Raw genomic sequence first — 22878 nt, 5'->3', positions numbered from 1 at the left:
ATCAATGACACACTTATAACATCCTGCAGACAAAAATTATTGTAACGTTCTTATATTAAATAAATAGCCTTTGTATTATTTTTTAAATGTTAATAATTTTTTTTTCAAATTACAAAACTAGGTGTATCCTATGTCGTAAATAGAGGATAAAACTTGGACATGGTGAATAAGTTGGGATTTGGGGTCTAGAAGGTCGTAAAAACTCTAAAGTTGAAAAAGAGAGAGAGACAGAGTGTGCGACTGTTTTAATTTATTTAGGGACAGGGATATAACAGATCATGAATCATTAAAAACACATTTTTAAAAGCAATGATTTCATGCAACCGTTGTATATTAATATAATACAATAACATTAAAAAACCATCTTATGGCCATTTGTTTGATCCAAAATTTGAAATATACATTCTTTTCATTTTAATGAACAATTACAAAAAATGAAAATTTGAAAAAACAACCTAGAAAGTATTTTTTTAGCCCAATTAACATAGGCCGTTTATTTTGGTGATATGCTTAGATCTAGGCCTTAGATAGATTTTTTCATTTCTAATTTTTTTGGATGGCTTTATTATTATTAGATGAACAATGTTAAAAATAAAAAATTGATTTTGAGTTTATAAAGGCTAAGATCTTGAAATTCACAAAATGAATGGTCTAGATTCGTTTTTGGAAAGAACTCATTTTAACCATATCTAAAGTTCAATTTGAACTTTTTTTTTTAGGATTGATTATTGAGATGAAAAGAGTGTATGTAAAATTTGGGATCATACAAATACCACATGATTTTTTAGAAGTGTCATTGTATTATACTATGATATAACTATTGTATTAGATCATTACTCTATTTTTAAAAAGAGTTTTATAAATAAAATTTATTTTATCTTTTCAAATTTAAAAATAGACATATATTTTATGCTCAATTCTCTCTCTTTTAAGGTATATTATTAATTTAGTGACTAGGGTACAAGGGTGCTACAAGCACGACCCCTTTCCAGGCAAGCTCTTTCTCGGGAGTCGATGGAGATGGATGTAAACCACATCACTTTGAAGTAAAAGCCCAATCATGGTATGATAAGTGCTTGAATCGAAATAACAAGTTAAATAATGTAATCCACACTTCAAGCCATCACCAATATTTTCGAACTTTCAACCAATAAATGATTAATCAAGATTATTGTTGGCGATCCATAATAGAAATTGACCGGATCGAACTAGGATGCATCGGTTTGAACCCGGCCCCTCCTAAAACCCTCATTCCATATGTATCTTAAGCTTTATGTAATGCTATTTTAGGGCGCCTTGCCTTTAAATTGTCTTTCTATTTTATTTTTATAATTTTAATATTTTTTTAGATCATCGAATCGAACTGATCCAGAAGTACGAATCCCAAGTTTGAAATACTGATCAAGAGTAAATGCCTCTCTCCATCTTCTTGACGAAATTTAGAGAGAGAGTTGAAGCAATACTGTACATAAGATTATTAATAAATATTAGTAAAAACTAAAACTCGCTTAAGCAATAAGAGAGCAATTATGTCTTTAAGATATGACTCTTCCTAGGTGAGGACTAGGGGTGGCAATGGACATGGACCCGTTGACCGGAACCAATCCGGGGATGAGTATAGGTTTCAAAAGTGGGACCCAACAGATCAGGTTTGGGTTTGGGTCCAAATATTTGAGCACCATTCGGATGTAGGTTTGGGTCCATGTGGACCCGATCCGAATAATGTTATTATTTAAATAATATATAATATTTTACTAATATTTAAATAAATATATATATTTTAATTATAATATTTAAATAATATATGTGCAAATTTAAGTGATTTCATGCAACAGTTGTATGGTAATATAATGCAAGCAACAACTTTCAAAACCATATTAGAGCCATTTGTTTGATCCAAAATTTAAAATATACTCTTCTCATTTTAATGAAAAATAAAAAAAAATAAAATTTTGAAAATGCAACTTAAAAAATATTTTTTAGTCTAATTAATGTAGGCCGTCTATTTTGGTGATATGCTTAGATCTAGGCTTTAGAATGCTTTTTTTTTTTCCAAATTTTTTTAGATAATTTTAATATCATTAGATTAATAATATATATATATATATTTTTAATTTATAAAACCTTAGATATTAAAATTCATAAAATAGACGGTCTAGATTCATTGTTGAAGAGGACTCATTTTGGCTATTTATTGATTGCAAATTAAGTTTTTATTTAGATTGATTATTGAGATGAAAAGAGTTTGTGTGTAAAATTTTAAATCTTACAAATGCCACGAACATGATTTTCTAAAAATATGGCTGCATTATACCATTAAAATCACTTCCTAATAAATATATATATATATATATATTATTTTTTAGGTCTGATCCAATTGGATTCCGTTGGGGGGTTTGCGTCTCAATCCGATAACTTCAAGCCCAGTTGGGTCCGGTCCCGGGTCAGAGTCCGGGTCCTGTCCCGGTTGCACCGAGTGTGAGAGAGTCTAAGCGCGGGTAGGTTGGGCACGCCAAAGAGCAAGCGCCGCCCGCGCTGGACTCTTCTTTTTTAGCGCCCACGCGTTACTACTTTCCAATTCGTGACAAAACCACGTGTCTCACTTTGAAATTATCTCTCTTCTCTCCTGTCTTCAGTTTCACTGTCATTCTACTACTACCACCCAAAAACTGGGTGGCACAAATATCAATGAAGAGTACCCGCCTTTTATTTAGCCGCTAATTATGAAAAATAGGGGTGAAGATATCAATTTCCGTCTGATACTCGTATCCTGGATTTTGCTCCGCATTCAAAAAGCGAGCCTAGACACTTTCCCTGTTTCCTCTGAAACACGGCATTCTGGTTTACCTCTCTCTCTAAACGGAGGTCACTTTCTCTCTCTTCTCGCACCACGCAATCTCCTTGATTGTGACGCTGTCAGCCTCCCTCCCTCCCTCTCTCTCTCTCTCTCTCAGTATCTGTCATTGCGGGGTTTTCTATCTTTTTAATGCTCTTTCTGCAACGAAGAAGAGGCCATTTTTGCAGCATTTGTTCCTGATTGAATGAGGCTCTGTGCAATCGATTTTCTCTCTCTAACTCGCTTTCTCTTTCCCCAATGCTTCTGACTCCTCACGTTTCTCTCTCTCCTGTCACCTTTCAGTCTTGAAACAGGGCCATCTTCCTACCATTTGTCCCTTATTGAATGAAATCGATGGGAGTTTGCTTGCTCATTGCATTGTCGTTTCTCTCTCTAAACCATCATCTCTAAGTGCTTCTCATTCCAGGGTTTCTCTCTCTAATGTTTTCCGCCCACGGGGAAGAGATCATCTGCGCAACATTTATTCCAGATTAACTGCTATTGAAGCCATCTTCGTGCAATCATCTTTCTCTCTCTAACACCCCCTTCCCTCTCTAAATGTTTGTTGTTGAAGGGTTTTCTCTCTCTTCTTTCATACTTCAGCCATGAAGAAGAGGCACTCAGCCCATCATTTGTTCTGGTTGGGCTTGAGAGTTGTTTTAGGGTTATCGGCGACCTTCTGTGTTTTATCTTTCCTGAGAATTCAGTCGGAATACAAGCCAGAGCCGCCCTTTACATGGACCCAATTGCCTTTCACTGGTCCTCCAAAGATAGCCTTCCTCTTCCTTGTGCGTGCGAATCTACCTCTCGACTTTCTATGGAACCACTTCTTCTTGGTACTTCTTTCTCTATCCATTTGTCTCTCTTCCTCTCTCTAAGAATCTCTCTCTCTATAAACTTTGTAATTCTCATTTATGTGCGTGTTCCGTTGCTTTATGTATTTGAAATTATTATCTGGGTCTCTGGGCTTGCAGAATGGCGATTCTCGAAACTTCTCCATATATATCCATTCGAAACCTGGCTTCGTTTTGGACGAGTCGACAACCAGGTGCACCTTTTGCTATGGCCGCCAGTTGAGCCAGAGTATACAGGTGTGCTGATATGTCTGTGCCTCTCCCTCTCTCTCTCTCTCTTCCTTCTATCTCCTGATTGCTACTAACAAAGAGCCTAAGACTGTTATTTTTTGAGCTTGGAAATTGTTTACCCTCTCTTCTCCATTGTTAATTTGGCCACGGGATTGCAGGTGGGTTGGGGAGAAGCTACTATGATCAAAGCAGAGCGAATTCTTATTCAAAAAGCGCTTCAGGACCCTGCAAATCAGAGATTTGTCCTCCTCTCCGAGAGGTATTATGTGTTTATATCTTGCTCATCAGTGACTTAATATGAAAACCTCTTATCAATGAGTATTTCATTATCAAGAATGAAATAGGAGAGAGGGAGACTAATTTTGCTTAAGGAAAGTTCCGAAGTTTGAATATATGCTATGTTGAATGGTTGTAGAATTGGCTACTGAAAATCTAAAATATGGAAAATGTTCAGCTTACTCATAAATTTCTAATCGTCTTTAGAATTGTAGTAGAGAGTTCCTAATATTGTCAAAGATAGCACTTCTGGAACTAGTGATTTGTTTAGGAGGCCTTTATTCTGAATGTCACATTGTGGTTATAAGAATTGCTTGTTATGAATCAGGACATTCATCTGATACGCTTCATCAATCAAACAGGAAAAAATCTTCATAAAATTTTTGTTCAAAGTTCTGTCTTTTAGAGCTAGGAAGTATATCAGAAGTGTTGCCTGGTGGCTAGTAGTTTTGAATTTTCTATTTATTTATCTAGGATGCCTGGGTCTTTAGACAGTGAAGTAGACATATTTTGTAAAACACAAATATTCGACCAGTGATTGTCTTCAATACTAGAAATGCTTTTCAGTAATGAATAAATGATCTTTGATGTTGGTGGTTTGAAGTGCGCACATGATTGTTTTATTTGATTATTTGGTAACTCTTATTTGTTCACCATTTCCTAGTTTGGGGTTTGTGGATTGAGAAAGTTAATGCAAATTATGTGGAGATAAAACTTGTATGGGAAAAATTCTAATAGATAAGATAGTAGTGTGTCTTATGCTTTGGCTCTTTCATTGACACAAGATAGGAAATAAAACTTCAACCTTGCTGTTTAAATTTTAGAGGGTGTACAATGTTCCTTGTTTACTCTGTGATTTCAGATGTGAATTGCTTAAAATATGGTTTATTATTGCAGTTGCGTGCCTTTGTACAATTTCAGCTATATTTACAATTATCTGCTGGCATCTCCAAAAAGTTTTGTGGACAGGTAAAAACAAATGTTATTGTCAAAGATAAGTACATGTTTGCTCAATTTCTTGTGTATTTCATAGTTATTCTTGAGTTATTTCTAAATATCTTGAAGTATTTTCTTAAAATTTGATAGTACTAACAAATGGCCCATTGTCATTGAAGCTTTCTTGACACAAAGGAGGGGCGCTACAACCCAAAAATGTCATCTGTCATACCCAAGGATCGATGGAAGAAAGGTTCCCAGGTTGCCATATACATTTTTTCAGGTTTTCAGTTGGGAGAAAAAAACATAGTCCATTAGCTCAACGCTGTCTACTGAATTGGTGGAGAGAGAAGGACCTAGCAGGAAAAGAGATAACCCTTATGGTGTCTTCTTCTCTATGTCCTTCACTATCCCCATGTTTCAATTTAAGGTGATAAGCCATTGGCCTATTGTTTTTTCTCAATGATCCACTGGACTACAGTATACTTTATCTTTGAGTTTTGTCGGATTTGAGATATATGGACGTTTAAGAGTATGGGATCGTCTCTGGAAATGGAAGCTGTATCTATTTATTAGAAAAGAAAGCTCATGCTTCTGACTTGTGTTTGAAATGGTAAATTTTCAGTGGATTACTTTAATTCGAAAGCATGCAGAGCTTGTTGTAACTGATGACAGAATCTTCCCAGTTTTCGAAAGATACTGCAAGGTAATGCTAATGCATGGGTTCGTGCCAAGGAGCTTTTGTGGGTCATCTCGATTAACATACAGTTGTTCTTTTCATTGTGCACATTTCATATTGGTTGATCTTGTTGGGAAGGGCTTTTATTTGAATTTGATTTGTAAAGGACTTTGAGATTTGATTCAAATTATGGAAATATTTTACCTATCTGCTACGTATATGTTTTCTATTTAAGATGTTTTCTGCCCATATGATTTCTTAATAAGTTGATAAATATTTAACATCATGGATTTGTATGAAGTTTCTTGTTCTGCATTTTGGATCTCTCTTTTCATCCATCTTACCCTCTGCAGAGGCGGCCACCATCAGATGAACTCGAGGAGAAGGTTTCTAGGAGCTTCCTCTTCTCTTTTCATGTGAGTATCATCAAACATTAGTTTCATTTTTCCTGTTTCTTCATCTATTTGAACCTTGGGGTCTGAAAACTAATTGATAGCATTCTAATGTAGTTAGCTAACTAGTTGAACCTTGAATCCAGAAACCAAATGTTCAGAAAGAGCACAATTGTATCCCAGATGAACATTATGTGCAGACCTTACTTGCTGTAAGTGGTTAATGTCCCTGTCCTTTTTCCACAGAAGATCTCAATCACAGATCATCTCATGAGACTTTCATTGTGTTTCAAAGAATTGTTTTTCTTCATTTCAGCTTTCTGATACTTTGTTATCCTTCATACTGTTAGTTGTAGGGAAAGTACATATTAACTCAACGTTTTGTGGGAAACTGGTCCATTGGGTTGTCTATTTGCATTGAAAGTGACAGACCATGATGGAGAGGGTGTGGGAACCAACCCGAACATGGTTTGACCCCAGTAGTGCATGACATCTCTCTCATCATTGCATATGGCTTCAATGGGTGGTGATGACCCAATGGGCTCTTAGTTTTAGTGCCTTGGCTTATTTTGTACTTTTCCCAAGTTGTAGTTTTCATTTATTAAATTAAGATGCTAAAAATATATTTAGCTCCTGTGCGATCTTTAGGCTATCTCTATGTATAATTTTCTGCTCAAAATAATTATTATTCCCTTGACTATGTCTTTCTTGATATGTTAGATTTCTATGCAGCATTGATGCATACCTGCTGCCCATTCTTTTGTCCAGTTCCTATTTTAGTATTGCATTGATTAGGATTTTCCTTTTCAGATGAGAGATCTTGAAGATGAAGTTGAACGAAGAACTTTGACCTATACTTCATGGAACCAATCCACTACTGAAACAGAGAAGCAGGCTTGGCATCCTTTAACTTTTGGGTATAGAAATGCAGATTCCCATCGTATCAAAGAAATAAAGGTGAACCACATGAACTTTAATGTCTTTCATTCAGTTTCCATTTGAAAATAGCTTCTAGGATGACATGACACCTATTTTTTCCAGTTATAAATTAATAAAGAAAATAGTAAGAATAATAGTGATAATGATAATAATAAAATAATAGTAATACTAAATAATTTATAGGGAAATTATCAGATGTATCTCATAAAGTACTCCATATTTCAGATATACCAAAATTTCTCGTTTAATACACCTATGCCCATATTTTTATAATTTTTTTATAAATGACATTTATCCCCGCCACGGACATAATAGGTCTGTGGCGGTGTATTAAACCCCAAACCTACCCGTTGTACATGAGGGTAATGCATATGCATTTTGGTGCTTTGAGATGCTTCTTTGCAGAATCGTGCGCATCCCCACTTGCATTATGAACATGTTCCCCACTTTATGGATATGCCAATGATGTAAGAGCTTTCCCTTGTGAGGCATTGTGTTTAACTTTTTATTTTTCTGAACATGAAAACAACGGAGGAAACGATGAAAATGGTTGGAGAGCGCCACGGCTCTATTAGAGCCGTTGCGACACCGTCACGGACGACGGTTTGGATGACTATCGAACACTAAGGAGGCATCCTAAAAAGTACCAGGAACCCCTGAACCGCCACGGCTCTTACATAGCTGTGGCGACACTGTTATAGTCGCTACATCTGTGACGGTTTAGATGCCTCCTGGACATTGAAAATGCATCCTTAAGGGGTTCTAGAAACCTCCGAACCGCCACAGCTCTATTAGTGAAAACCAGGAGCAGCAAGCAGGTTTGGGGTTTAATGCACCGCCACAGAATTATTATGTCCGTTGCGGGGTTAAAAATGTCATTTATGAAAAATTAGGAAAATATGGATATGGGTGTATTAAATGGAAAATTTTGGTATATCTGAAATATAGAGAACTTTATGGGATATATCGGATAATTTCCCTTTTTAATACTAATAATTACTTGTATTATTATTTGTTTTGCATGTTGCCCACTTAATACCTATTATTGTTGACATCTTGGTCTGTTTCATGCAGAAGATGAAATTGTTGTTTTTATGGAGTTTATTGATGCTTATGACCATATAATTTCTAAGAAAGCTAGGAATTGAATTATAAAGATTACCGAGTAGGTTTTCTGAGGTGACCTCTTGGAAGATGTCCCTCACAAGCAGTTACCCATCCTAAAAGAGAAGTACACATTGCCCACTTAATACCTCTTATTGTTGACATCTTGATCTGTTTCATGCAGAAGATGAAAATGTCGTTTTTATGGAGTTTATTGGTGCTTAGGACCATATAATTTGTAAGAAAGCTAGGAATTGAATTATAAAGACCACCAAGTAGGTTTTTGGAGGTGACCTCTTGGAAGATGATGTCCCTCACTAGCAGTTACCCATCCTAAAAGAAAAGTACACATGCAAACATAATGATACTCTGTTCAATCCCAGTATAGCGAGATGTAACTAGGCAAGACTATTTTCAAGATGGTGGCCTCGTTGGAAGTTCTTGTCAGTGTGATGCAGGATTGACTTGGTCTGATTTCATTAGGTTGATTCACCAAGTCACAATTCAACTTTGCAAGCCCTTTGAGTATTATTTGCTCAGTTAGTTACTTAAATCTATTATAATTAGAAGCTTTTGGCACACAAAGCCTGATGTTATGACTTCTTTCTGTAATTTTCTTTCATTGTTTTGTCTTACATGTAAACACAGAAAGGCGCTATTACATTTAAATGTTTAACTCTTCTAATATTTGCATATTTCCATCCATACATAACAGAGTGAAAGAACAGAAAAGGAAGGGTAACATAAAAGAAGATGATATGTAGCACTGAATTAAATTAGTGTTATTGGTTTCTTTTTGCTTTGTCGAAGGGCTGATATTATCAGGCTTTGGCTCTTTGCGGTACGAGATGCATAAAAATTGGCCAACTTTTCAGCCTTTTTTGTCTCTTCAGTGAGAGCAGCTGATAGTTAAGTCCAAGCGGAAAAATTTCTTTTCTTTTTTATCATTTTTGGTGGTGATGTTAGGTTGTGATTCCCTATAATAAAGCTTTGGAAAAGCTGCAGATGGTTTTGGCTTAGTCAATATTCCCATTATCTGTGATTTAGGGATAATTCTTGTGCTTATTTACTAGTATTATGATGTCCAAAAATTTGAATATAATATTAAAATTAAATGTGTTTCTGTTTTTCTTTGGCTAGATAAGTTGAATTTGTTTCAAGTTGAATTATGAGTGGTGATTAATTATGATTTCTTTTATAACTTATACAAATGCCGAACTGAATTCCTTGAGTGATGGATGGGTTTACTTGACAAATGTAGACAAATGTTAAGGAAGAAGGAATGAACTTAAATATGTGGATTTATTTTATCTTATTTTGTTGTATTTATTTTTTAATATGTTTTTATTTTATTGTATAGTCACTTGTAAACTTTTTCACTTTTAAAAATCCAAAATCCCTTCCTCAAAGCTGCTAAATTGCTGAAGTGATTCTCTAACCATGCGAAACCCAAGTAAACTCTGTTACGAACCTGACAACACTACCAAAACCATCGGATCTTCTAATAAATTATTATTCATCTAATACAAATAAAAAAAATTCAGATGACGGAAAGGGAATTGTATATTCTAAATGCATTTTTCTATAAGACGGATTCTGGACCCAAATCTGTCCCTTGGACTGATTCAAATCACTGATTCCAATTCGAATCACTTGCTTCTGCGAGGCCGGAAAGCAAAAAAATTGAAAATAAAAAAATAGAAAAGGTGGGACCAGGTGATTTTGGGGTTCCAAAGAACAGGATTGCCCACCACCGATCCCAATCCGGATTGGGCAATACTGATAGGATCAACCATTTATAAAAGCTGGGGTAAAACAATAAAACTAATGGAAAGGTTAGCACGTTCAAAAGGAAGCGAAAAGAGAAAATACAACCACTGGAATTAAGACACAACGTGTCCTATGCTGCCAAATAGCATGCTATTTCTTGACACACTCAAATTTTCTAATCGAAGCACTACAAACTTCCCTCCCTTATTGCATCAATTACATTCAAATTACAAAGAACTTGACAGTAAGATTTTCTCTTAAGTGATTCACCCACCCCACCTTTAAGGAGTTAGAGAATCCTTAAAAACCCATTATATAAATTTTAAGGGGTTTAGTTCAATGATTTATTGCTCAAGTCCATGATAAATCTCCCAACAAGGCCTTACTTGCTTTGGGGACTTAGAATCATCACTGCCAAGTTTTGTGGTGTGGCCCTTTTAGGGATACTCAATCGTTATTTCCTTATGATCCCCCCAAACACTACTTGTCTACTATTCCCTGTGTGGCTGTATCAAATTTGAGGTCATGGGACCCACTTTATATATGGTCGAAGTCTTGGCTGTTGGTTGAGGATGACAGATGAGCAGAGTTCAATAACCTTAAAGCGGTTACTTCAACTCCAAACATCTTTGGTCTCTACAACGCCTTTGAGATGATATCTCTCTGGATGGTCTTAATCAATGTGACTCGGGCCAACTGCCGTCCTCCAAAATTTCAGTTGTTTCTATCTTCTAGATACAGCAAACAATTGCTAAAATATTAAACCAAAAACACTTGCCCATCAAGTTCCAGCCAACCGTGTTCAGACATCCGACAAAAAAGGCAAACATTGTCTTCTACCAGTTTTGGTTTGGCTTTAGAAGAGGAGCACATCGACAATTCAAGAAAAGCCTCCAGGGTTTCTTTTAAAGCAACATTTTTAAAACTAAAAAATAGAAAAGCTTTAAACATTTTTTTTATAGAATGATATTTCACAAAATTTTTCACATTAAAAAAAAAATACAATAATGTTTCACACGAAAATTAAAACATTAAATAATTTACATTCATGACTTTTCCAAACTAAAAATTAAAAAATATATCACACACCATTCTTGGTTTTATGGTAAAGCTAGTTTAGAACTAGTATCTCACATGTGCTCCGCAAGCATGAAGTTTTTTTTCTTTTGGGAAGCTGTTAACTTTGTATTAAGAAAGTGTGAGAGTACAAAAATTGGCAGCCGAACATGGGCGCTCTATGCAAAAACTTACAAGCAGGCCCACATTCACAAAAAGGGGGGGTGGGCTGCACAAAAGATGCTGTATGAAATTAGGTACAGAAGTGTTCAATACTACAAGGGAGTTTTTTTTTTGGGTAATTGAGTGAGGATGACGAGCACTTACCTGTTTTCTAAATCATTAGTGGGTTTTTGAAGGTGTTAGGTGAGAATGGAAGCCTAGACCTTAGCTGGGGCACAAGTAGTGCTACCACCACGAGCCCAACCCCATTCTCCAATAACCACAAGCGAGTTAGGATCAGTATTATGCAGAGGCAGTTCTCGTTGTGCCATGCGAAGAGGCTCCTTCTCTAAAGAGGTGGTCTGCCTCCGTGTTTGCCTCCCGCCAGATATGTCTCCATGAAACATGGATGCCCCTGCAAATGTGAAAAATTTCATTAAAAATGTGGAGCAGCCTCCACGAATAGGGGGAGGGACTGGACGCCTAGGAAATGAAGTTATTGGAGTCCCTTCTACAACCAAGAATGGGCTCCAATATGGGTTTGAAGTTCTTGAGTCCTTGGAGGAGTGTGAGAGCTTCAACCATAGAAGAGTCGGTTTCACCAATGGGTAGGGAGAACGAGAAGGGGTGTGACCATTGTGGTCTCTGAAAATGCCCCCAATTCTGGCCGGGTCTAGGTTGCCTAGGGAACTACCATCGAAATTGAGTTTGGATTGGCCTAGCGCAGGCAGTCTTCGTGGTGAAGCCCGTGCGATCATTGCTGGCCGTAAGTGAAGATAACTCGCTGGTTTTGGAGAAAATCATCGAAGAAAAAGTGTTTGAAGTAACTGTGATTGTAGGCACAAGATATACCTAGGGATAGGGCCCTATCATTCATCGAAGGTGGCTTTGGTTCCTCGAAATGTCCTGTTGTGTCTCTCCATTCATATTACCCACAGAGTTGCTGCCACAAAAGCTTTTCAAAGGAGGATCTCCAATTTTGACCAAGGGCGTGGGTAGGGGGATGTGAAGAGTTGAGGAACCGATTGAGGAGTTACCCACGTCCACTTGGATCGTCAAAGCATGGCTCCCCACAGGACGTGCGCTAAGGTGCAGTGGAGGAAATAGTGGTTATTGGTTTCTTCCTCTAAACATATGACACATTTGTTGGGACTCAGGAGGCCCCTTCTCTAAATCTGGTTCATTGTAAGCGCCCTTCAAGCTCGTCATCCAAGTAAAGACTTGAATTTTTGGTGGGATAAAGTTAAGCCATACTTTGTAGCAGATACCGTGGGAACTCTTTGGAGGGGTGGATGGCTGTAGGAGTAGATGGTAGAAAGAGGAGACCTAGAATAGGTCCGATGGGTTGGGGGACCAGATAATGATGTTGCTGCCAGTAGTTGGGAAGGAAGTCGAATGGAGGAGGGTGGGTATGGTGAGAAAGTCATCCACCTCATTATTTGCGCGAAGCCTTTTGAAGTTGGGGTTCCACACTCTGGAAGGATCTCCATCTAGTTTGCCGCTGAGGCCTGGGGTTCCCGAGCCAGTAGATGCGGCCTGGGGTAGAGGTCCTTTAAGGGGGTGTCACCTATCCAACAATCTGACCAGAAGTGGATCCAATTGCCTTCCCTGTGGTGAAAGTGAATATTGGCAGTGAATACCTCGTAGCTGCATGGAATAGGCCTCTAGGCACTGGAAGGTTGGCTGGAAGTCTGAATCTTGGGATCCAACTAGAATTATCACACCGATACTTGTGACGAAGAACTGTTTGCCATAGATGGTTGTCCAAAGAAGCTAGCTGCCACCACCATTTGCCAAGAAGGGCGAGGTTCTTCAATTCGAGGCTGCTTATTCCAAGACCACCCACGTGTTTTGGACGGAAAACTTTGTTCTAGGAAACTAGGTGGAACATTTTGTACCCCCTCGAGTCGAGACACTACCGTGGATGGCATGTGAAAGAGGGAAATCTGAAAAATGGGGACATTTGAGACGGTGGCTTTGATCAACGTGATTTTCCCAGCGGAAGAGGGAAATCTCCCTCTCAAGCATTCGGTCAAACTTGTTCACAATGTAACTCTAGAAGTGCTTTTTAGGCTTGCCGATGCATAAAGGTAGACCCAAGTAGGTGGACGGGAGGTCATCGACTTGGCATTTCGACCGATCAACCAAGTGATAAATAATATGGGCCTCGGTGCAACCCCAATCATCTTAGTTTTGGCCCCTATTAATCTGGAGCCCAATAGCCATCTAAAAAAGTTTGAGGAAGAGAAGAAAAGTATCAGTTTGTTGAACATTGGTGTCATAGAACAAGAGAGTATCGTCAATGTATTGGAGGTAGGACACCACAGGTCCTTGGCTACCGGTTTTGAAACCTGAGAGCATTCCCGCCTCGTGCAAGCTAGCGACGAACTTGTTGAACACTTCTACCACTATAACGAACAAAAGGGGGAAAGGGGGTCTCCTGTCTGAGACCTTTAGAGGAATTGAGGAAACTCGCGGTGGAGTCGCTGGGAAAATACAAGTTTGGATATGCAGCCCTGAACCCATTTCCTGCGCTTACAGTCGAAACCCATTCTAAGGAGGGTTTTGTCGAGAATGGCCTTCCCCCAATCAAGTCTGATAATAACATCAAGGTCTTTGGATAGGTATCTAGAGTGTATACATTCATGAGCGATTAGACCACCATCAAGGATTTGGCGGTCTTTGACAAAGGCCCCTTGGTTTTGAAAAATGACCCAGCCAAGGACCTCCTGTAAATAGAGAGTGAGGACCTTGGAGAGGATCTCGTAGGAGCTGTTGAGGCTGATGGGGCCGAAATCTTGGGGTTCTTCTGCCCTTTTCACTTTGGGAATCAGGGCGATAAATGTCGCATTCATGCCCTCGTGGATGATACTCTTGTGGAATTCTTCACAGAAAGCTAGGATGTTAGGCTAGATGGTATCCCAAAAGGTTTTTGACAAGAGCCACCAAGCCTGGTCCCTGGGCCCTGTCTTGTGCTAGTGCCATGATGGCCTTTAAGATTTTGTCCTCTGAGAAAGGATGTTCAAGGCTAGCTGCTGTATCTGAGGGGATGGTTTGTAAAGATAAATCGCCCATCCTTGGCCTGGGCCCAAAAGTGGCCGAAAACAATAATATGAGGAATTCTAAGATCACGTTGTGAATGAGAGGTGGGTTGTCTAAAATGTGGTCCCCTACTTTGACTTGGGAGATAGAATTATGCCTTCTGCAACAATTTGCAATCTTATGGAAAAATGCGGTATCTTGGTCACTGCATTTGAGCCGTTTGACTCCAGAGTGTTGGCACGAATAAATTTCCTCCTTACAGAGGCGAGTCTAGTAATCACTCCTGCATTTGAGATCTGAGAAGACTTTCCCCTGTGGTAAGGGCTCTACTCTCCTCAATGTGGTCCCTGTTTTGAATCGATTCGAGCAACTCAGTCTTTTGGGCCCTAAAATTGCCTCAGAGTTAGCAGCTCCAAGCTTTCAGGGCATTCTTGAGGAGCTACAATTTGCGCTAGAAGTACTAACCAGCCCAACCTTAGTGCAATGGGAGAAAGAGGCTCACCAGACGGGGATTAAAGATAGAAAGTTAGGCTCTTCAAGTCAAGCTAGTTCAAATCGGAAGGGTCATGAACCTTTGGTAAGAGTAAGACTTTAGGTATCCAATAGAATAAGCTTACGGTCGGAGGTGGTTTTGGGTAGGACCAGCAAGTGAGTGCTAGGGAAGCAACGTCTACCTATCCAATTTGGACAAGGAGGGAGAAAGGGTGTGATTGGACTAAATGAAACTGGCCCCTTAGAGTGGAATGTCAATGAGATTGTTCTTTAAAATGAAATCCGAGAAATCCACCATATCCTTACGAGATTCTCATATTTAAATCTCTCGTAAGACCACCTAGTGATATTAAAGTCTCCCCCATACACCAAGTAGATAGAGGGGAGGAGGCGATCTCGTCAAGTTCAATCTAGAGCTAGTCCTGTCGAGAACTTCTTCTGCACTCCGTTGGAGATCCTAAATAGGACAACCATGACGGAGAAGTTCCCCACATAGGAGTAGGAGAGGGAGTGAAGAGTCAGGTCCCAAAACAGCCAGATGCCCCTTGAGACCTATCGGCTTTGAGAACCTTCCATTGACGAGTCTAGGTCTCCAAATTTAACGGATTTAGGGAAGGGAGGGGGAAGGAAGCTTGGTTTCGAGGATAGTGAGCACTGAAGGAGAGAATTGTTGGCTGAAGGCTTTAACAAAGTTGTGCTTTTTGGGTTGGCCAAGGCCCTGGATGTTCCATACTAGGACCTTCATTGGGTTGTGGAGCTAGAGGAGGGGCACTTCTGGGGAGCGTCTTTGGGACTGGTGACATCGGGACACCATCACAGACAAGGGAGGAGGAGGAGGTCCTTCTCTATCGTAGTAGACACTACAATGAAGGTTTGAGAGCTCCCTTGAGCCTCTACCACTTACTCTAAACCTGGTTTGCATGTCGGCTTTAAGTAAATTGCAAGCCTCCTTACTAGGCCCTTCGAACTTGAAGCCCATCACCATGTGAACTTCTTGAGTATTGCCTTGCACATTGTCCATCCCTTCAATGAAATTGGAGTCGAATGAGATTGGGGAATAAGATAGGGAGTTTGCTGGAGTTACTGGGTTGTTGGAATTGTAGTGGGAGGGGGGTTAGCAGCTAAGCTTTGCCTCGTTGAACTGCCAGGTGCAAAGGAGAAGGAAGGGTGTTTTGGAATGATAGTAGGGGGGAGTGACCCCTCACAGAAGGCGATAGGAGCATGCAAAGTGGTGATGGATTAGGGTCGCCCAAAGGTGAAGGTGGGATGGGATAAGGGCCAAAATAGAGGGGGGTTGAAGAAGTTGAGGTACTTCTATCTCTGAGAGGAGATCGCCAAAGGAGGGATGAGCGTAGAAGGGATTAAGGCTAGGGGAGGAGGGTTGAAGAAGTTAGGGTTGGAATGAGGGACGGGATAGGTAGGTGCCGGGCTGAAAAGTGAGATAGGACGAAAGAAGTGGGCAGGGAGTTGTGTCGAATGACCGGGTAAGAGAAGGTGTAAGGGTTGAGGTAAGGGTTGGGGAATAAAGGACTGGGGATGGGGGGAGGAGGTGGTATGTTGCCGCTCTGATAGCCCTTGAGATGGCTAGCGATGGGTGGACGAGGGGCACAAGGGTGAACTAGAGGGGAGGAAAGGGGGGTGGGAGAGAATTGATGGGGGACGGGGGTAGGGGTCCGTAGAGCCTGGAGTTTCAAGGGTGGGGGAAACATAGGGGGTGGTGGAGGTAAAGTTGGAAGGTTTAGTATGGGGTAAGGAAAGGGGTTTGTAGGTGATAGATCAACACCAGGTAGAGGTGGGGAGATATGGGGGGTGAGGGACCAAGGGTTGACTGGGTAAGGGGAGAATGGTCCACCAAAATGGGGTCGATAGTGGGGTTCTCAGACGGAGGGGAGGTAGGGGCTTGTCCTTCTGCTGGAGGGGTGGTAGGACTTCTCCTTCTACTTGAGAGAGGTTCTCAAGGGGCCACAGGGATGGGGAAAGATGAGGTAGGGATGTCTGGGAAGAAGGGGGAGGCTGAAGCACTAGGATAATGAAAACCGACTTTATTGGAAGACTGAGCTCCGAGGAGGGAGTTTCAGGGTGATGGGGTGGGCTAGTTAGAGAGGTAGAGGAGAGCTGGGGAAGAGGTGGGGGAAGGGGGGAGAAGAAGCCGGCGACATCTCTTGATAACAGGAAGAGGAAAGGGTTACAGATGAGTCTTGGATTTGCCATGGGGTTGCCTCGAGATCATTGATTCAAGAAGCAGCCCACCCAACGCCTAGGTGGACTATCCTTGGGTGTCGGCCTAGGCACCCACGTGGTACCCCACTTAGGCAGGCACCCAGGGGACTGAGCCTGCGTATCTATAAAAATACCCATCGGATCGGGTATTTTTGGTGTTTCTTTTGTTTGGATTATAAACAATGCATGAGTATGCATTTTTAATTCTAGACTTAAAAGAAGATTATTGGACACCCCTTGCCCCCTTTTGGAGCTAGGCCTCCCAAGTAGGTGTTGGGCGGAGTAGACGCCCCAGTCGCCTGGCATTTTTTGGAACACTGCTCGAGATCCCGCAGCTGGTCGGTAGGGTAGCTAGGCTCACCAGTTTTCAAAAGGGTGGGGGTAAGGGTCAGCTGTTCAACATCGGGTGGAAGGCTCGAGGGCGGGAAGCTGTCTTCGCGTCATACAAGAAGATCTCTACGGGGGTACGTGTCGTGAAGGGGGGGCAGGTTCATGTTGATGGGCATCTGGAGGGGGTTGATGTGTCGAGGGGATGTTGGTTAAGCCAGCTGGGTGGTAGAGAGGTGGATGGGATAGATGGCAATGCTAAAGAGGTCGTTGGTGTGGCCTGGATGGCTGGGATTTGGAGGCTTGGGTCAATCCTAGGGTCAGGATTAGGGGTGGAAAACTGCGGGCATGGTTTGGCAGATGGGGAATCACGGTAGCAGTGTCAATTCCTGAAGAATGAGGGTGGCCCCCTATGATGATTGTGTTGACTGTTGTGATTCCCTTTCTTATGGCGTTTGTGGACCATAATAGTCCATTCATTTTGGTCTATAGCAGGAGCCTTATCATGGTCCTTGGTCTCTGATCCTGTGAGCTCTCGACAATGGTACTGAGCATGGCAAGAGGTGGATTGAACAGTGGCCTCGAACCAGGTGGTGAGAATACAAAAATACAAGCCTTATACTTCTAACCATAAGGTTGAGGGGATGAGGTTGGGTTTGAGAGACTCGATGAGAATTTGGATGGCTCTCAAGGATAGAAACTCATAAGACTTCCAATGGATTGAGATGGAGTGCATGATTCTCCTATCGCCTTGAAGGTGTTTGTGCCAGGTGTGGAAGGGTATGCCAAAAGCATGCAACCAGATCTTCCGTTTAGGTATAGCTCCCAGGTTCTGGGTTCAAGGAGTCAAGGTAAGAGTTGCACCTCTGAAAATGAGTTTGCTCCCTTGGATAGCTTTGAGAGCGCTAGAAACACAAGGGAAGGTGAAAAGAAACCCATCACTAGACAGAGAACAGCACACCAGGTTAGGTTTAGTCCAATAGCTTCGTGCCCATGGCTCAATACCTCTCAGGTCGTCGCTCTGAGGATGAAACCGCAACCAAAGAGGACTCTGTTTCTTGTCTATGTGATGTCTCCAGATAGCGACAAAGTTAGTAGAGGAAGACTTTGGAATGGGTAGATTAGCGGGGAGTTGTTGGAGGGGAGGGGGAATGCTGGTATGATTTGGCGAACAGTTTGGGGGCTGGGAAGAGAACTGGGCTTCAAAGGAGGATGACGAGGAGGAAAGGGTGGGTTTGGAAGGCTTGAAGATACGAACATAGTTCTGGTAGAGTGGTGGAGGATGGCCTTCCGGGGGAGCCATACTAAAAAGGGATATTTAGTGCAAGCATGAAGGATTGATCCATCTCATTTGCCAGTTTGCTTTTACATTCACGAACTGTGGTAATTATAACACGAAATTGTTCTAAAAAGTAATTATTATATAAGATGAGAAATACTTACTAGATTTCATGATATCATACAAATAAATCAAGTTAAAAGGTTACCCAACAAAGTCTTGAAAGAGAAGGGTGAAAGGCATTAAAGGAATATTTAGAGCCGCAAAAATTGAAAACTATTAGAACATAAATAAAGCAAGATTCAAACAAGTTGCTAGCTTCACCCTTAAATCCACCCTTACGAGCTAGTGAGTACACACAATATAAAAATAAATTAAAATCTATGCAAACTCTCTTCAGCTTGCACAAGGGAGTTAGAATGATCCAATGTTAAATTTGGACAGTCGATGTGCCAGAATTTATCTTGGCAGCTTTTTTGATGATCAACCCTGGTGTGCTTGGCTTCATTCAGCAAAATTGCTATCAGATGTCCCTTTAGTAGCTTCTTAGAAGACCTACTATGGACCTATTAGGTTTTACATTTTTGTTTAATTGAGAAGAACTACTAAGGTGTGTTTTTTCTTTGTATGGATTTAATATTATCACTATCATTAGCCTGCTTGCACTTGCATGAAAAGCAGTGCCAAAGGCCGCAGGTCAAGTTGACAAATATGCCAATTGTATCTTTGATTTGGTTCCATTGCCTCTTGCATTAGAGTTTGCTACTAAACATTTATGATAAAGATTTTTCCTACTGGAATTCCCCAGCATTTCCATTTTGAAAGTAGCTTTCTGAATTCTCAGTTTAAAATCTTCATACCAAATTCTCTAGATCACCCTTCATATTGTGGTTAGAGATCATGACACTGCAATGAATTGGGTGATGATGGAGATAGTGGGAGTTGCCATCGGGGTCATGCCCTGTTCTATTGGGTCCCACCATCGTCATCATTGTTAACCTTGACGGTATTCATACTTCTAGTGGACCAGGATTTTCGTGTACGATCCTTTTAAAATTGTGTAGATGTTATGCAATCTATTTGGAAAGATATTTTTTGGTACATAGTAGTGGGCATTTTCTTATACTATTCATGGTTTCTCGTTTGTAAAAATGTGAGCAGGACATTAATCATGTGTATTATGAGACTGAGTATCGAACAGAATGGTGCTGGAGAAATGGGACTGCTGCCCCATGCTTCCTTTTCGCGAGGAAGTTCTCACGAGGAGCTGCCATACGCCTTCTAAATGAGGGGGTGGTGGGTGAGTTTGACGGCGCTTTGTATTTAAAACCGTCCCTTTGAGTCCTGATTTTATATAGCTATATTTGTGAAAGCATACCATCATCCATTGGAGTATGGTTTACCTGAAAGGGCTGTTATGCCAAGTGAAGATCAAGTATACCATGGTGGGGCCCACTACGGTAAATCTCCACCATCCATGGGCAATGGATGGTGGTTCACCTTCGGTGTGCTCTGTACCATAGTCCAGATTCTGCATATTCCAACTATCGTTTTATATTTGATCTACTTGTAATCCGGTCAGAGCGCATCAATTTTGAGGGGTAAGTTTTGACGAAATTAATGTTGCCAAAGGCCTCTGTTTGTATAAAGAAACAGAGTTTTTAAAGGTGTGTTGCACATACTTTATGTTAAGGTCATGTTTACAGTGTGTAGCATCATATCTTTTTGAGAGAGAGAGCGAGAGAGAGAGAGGGAGAGAGAGGGGATGGTGCAAGGCCGAGGCATTACATTAGTAATTTTTATTGAGCAATGTAAAATGTAAATACTGTGCTTGAGTAGTGAAACCACTAATTGCATGCCACGTGAACGCATTAAAGTGGTGATTGTATTAATTGGTGCTTTTCTTTTACATGAAAGAGTACAGTACTACCATTTTTTTTTAACCAAAAAAATATGGTGTATCCTGCACAAACAATGGTGACAATTGGGTAAAATCAAGTTGTGCCCATCTGCATGTATTTCATAAATGTGAGTATTCGAGGTTTTCTTCGAATGTCTATGATTGAATAAAATAATAAAAACTTTTAATTCAATTGAAGTCTTTTAATTTTAATGCACCACTGAAGACACTGCTATGGTGAATCGTATATCTGTATATAAAGTATCGGACGTGGTAATTGAAAAAAAAGAAACAGGGTAGGTATGTCCATAGAAACATTTATTTAAAGGGATTGTATATTATGAGACCATTTATTTTTTATACAAAAAGGTCATAATCAGTTTTAGCCATTGGATGTAAAATCCAATAGATAGAAATGTCACAATATTTGAACAATTTTGTTTTGGATTTTATACATAAATAATAAGACATCTTCAACCACTTAATTTTAAATCAAGAGGTCAAGGATGATTGTTACCTTTATGTATAAAAGTAAACAGTAAATGGTTTCATTGTGTACATTTACTTTATTGGAAACCATCTTTATGTAGGATCCATAAAAATTGAACAAGGAATTTGAAATTTATGAGAATTTTATTGAACTTAATTATGAGAATTCTCAGAAGCAGATTAGAATTGCCTCGTATAAGAAAAGGGGCAAAAATATAGCTTTTGAAAATTTGTATCCAAGAAGAAAATGAATAAAAAATGATGAAGAATCTGTAAATCATTTGTTTGTTAGGTCTTCTTTTGGAAGAAGAGTGTAGGAATGGGTGAGAAATATTATCCAAAGGGACATAAAGATTCTTGCTGATCTGTTTATGGGTTAGGTAGTTTTAATTGTAATGGTAGTGGGGTTGGAAGAATGCTTAAAAGAGGGGAGGGGAGGGGAGGGGAGGGGTGGGAAGGGTGAAAAAGAAAGGAATAGAAGAAATTTTAGGTATGGGAAGTGTGGAAAGAAAGGAATAGAAGAAGGCATGCAGCGATGACGGGCTGAGCTGAGTGAATGTGCAGCAGGATGCAAGGACTGATTTAATGTACATATTCGATGAAGTGTTGAATATAAGCCGTAGGAAAAGTGAGAGGGGCGGGGGGCTGCATTGCACTGCACCTCACCTGATGGTGGAGCGTTGAAGCTTAATTTTGATCCTGGGTAGGTTATCGCTTGAAGATATTAAAGAGAATGGGGAATAAATATGGGAAGATAAATGTTCCTTGGAGGTTGGTGGATTTATTTAGGGATGTAATGGGAAGTTAAATGTTCCTTGGAGTTTGGTGGATTTATTTAGGAAAGTGTCTGATGTATGTCGAGGCACAGAGATAGTCTATAGAGAGAAGAATAGGGTTACCACCGGGCCCGACCTGAAAACTCAAAAAACAAAACACTGCCCTGGCCCTGATAGAATTTATTGGGCCAGGATGGGTCGTTAAGAAGCCTTTTTTTGTGTTTTTTTTTTTATCACACTTTTCAAGCTTTCTTGTTTGTAGTAAGCAAAAAAGGAAACTAAAATATTTTTTAGAAACTTTTCTTAGGTTTTGAGAGAGAGAGAGAGAGATATTGGGTTTTTAAAGGGAGAAGAGAGATTGGATTTTTAGAGAGCCAGAGATTGGGTTTTTAGAGAGAGATAATGGGTTGTTAGAGAGAGAAAGAAATATTGGGTTTTTAAAGAGAGAAAGATAAGATATTGGGTTTTTAGAGAAAGAAAGAGATATTAACTTTTTAGAGAGAGAGAGAGAAAATGGGTTTTTGGAGAGAGAGATTGGGATTTTAGAGAGAAAAAATAAGTTTTTAGAGAAAAATTGGATTTTTAGAGAAAGAATGGATTTTTAGAGAGAGAGAGATTAGAGTTCTAGGATTTTTTGGGCCGTCCCATCAAAAGCCCAGCCCGACGAACAAAACATTTGTGTGACCCAGCTTGGGCCCAAACTGTATTTAGGCCCAAAAACGGTCCGGAATCCCAGCTCGGCTCTGACCATTGGCGGCCCCAGAGAAGAACACGTTCGCTGATGGTTTGGCAAGAAGTGGCGTTAAAGATCAAGTTCTTTGTGTTGTATAGACGTATCTTTGTAAAGTATAATGTTTTTTATTGAGTTTGTATTGTTTTTGTTGTATTTTGTTGGAATTCTCTCTAATTGTTTTTTTGGATTAATAAATGAAAAATGATTCTTGTAAATAAAAAAAGAAAAGAAAAAAGGAGGAATAAATTTTTTATAATGATTGCACCACAGCCTGGTGTTTAACTTAAATTATTTACAAAATTTTGAACAGCCAATCATACGTAAGATACATACTTTGCATGATAAATAGCTTGTATAGGAAGGGGAAGGTGTGGTAACTAAGAAA

The 22878-nt window shown here is 39.9% G+C and overlaps 1 protein-coding gene across 5 annotated transcripts; it reads left to right on the top strand.

The window, feature by feature from the left end:
- The first annotated feature begins 2734 nt into the window (after nucleotides 1–2734).
- LOC18428747 (glycosyltransferase BC10) lies at nucleotides 2735–20456 on the top strand. Of its 5 annotated transcripts, none has more exons than XM_006838047.4 (10): nucleotides 2735–3672; nucleotides 3811–3927; nucleotides 4080–4180; nucleotides 5095–5166; nucleotides 5313–5394; nucleotides 5759–5839; nucleotides 6166–6228; nucleotides 6351–6416; nucleotides 7015–7161; nucleotides 19757–20456. In XM_006838047.4, exons 1-10 carry the CDS (start codon nucleotides 3442–3444, stop codon nucleotides 19934–19936), a joined length of 1140 nt encoding a protein of 379 aa, XP_006838110.1. In that variant the 5' UTR covers nucleotides 2735–3441; the 3' UTR covers nucleotides 19937–20456. The 5 variants fall into 5 exon arrangements, with proteins under 5 accessions (XP_006838110.1, XP_020519581.1, XP_088712619.1 ...); XM_020663922.2 differs by lacking the exon at nucleotides 19757–20456 and adding an exon at nucleotides 8432–8932; XM_088856493.1 differs by lacking the exon at nucleotides 19757–20456 and adding an exon at nucleotides 8218–8932.
- Nucleotides 20457–22878: the final 2422 nt, after the last annotated feature.

Source organism: Amborella trichopoda, chromosome 13 (assembly GCF_054954075.1).
Source record: "Amborella trichopoda isolate Santa Cruz 75 chromosome 13, AtrichopodaSantaCruz75HAP2 v2.0, whole genome shotgun sequence".
Lineage (NCBI taxonomy): Eukaryota > Viridiplantae > Streptophyta > Magnoliopsida > Amborellales > Amborellaceae > Amborella > Amborella trichopoda.
This window is presented reverse-complemented; position numbering and strand designations above follow the sequence as displayed.

Excerpts from the sequence above, each read along its gene's own strand:
- LOC18428747 (XM_006838047.4), top strand. The coding sequence starts at position 3,442 with ATGAAGAAGAGGCACTCAGCCCATCATTTGTTCTGGTTGGGCTTGAGA. Across the intron at positions 5,840-6,165 it reads TTTTCGAAAGATACTGCAAG|AGGCGGCCACCATCAGATGA; the intron begins GTAATGCTAATG and ends TACCCTCTGCAG. Across the intron at positions 6,417-7,014 it reads ATGTGCAGACCTTACTTGCT|ATGAGAGATCTTGAAGATGA; the intron begins GTAAGTGGTTAA and ends TTTCCTTTTCAG.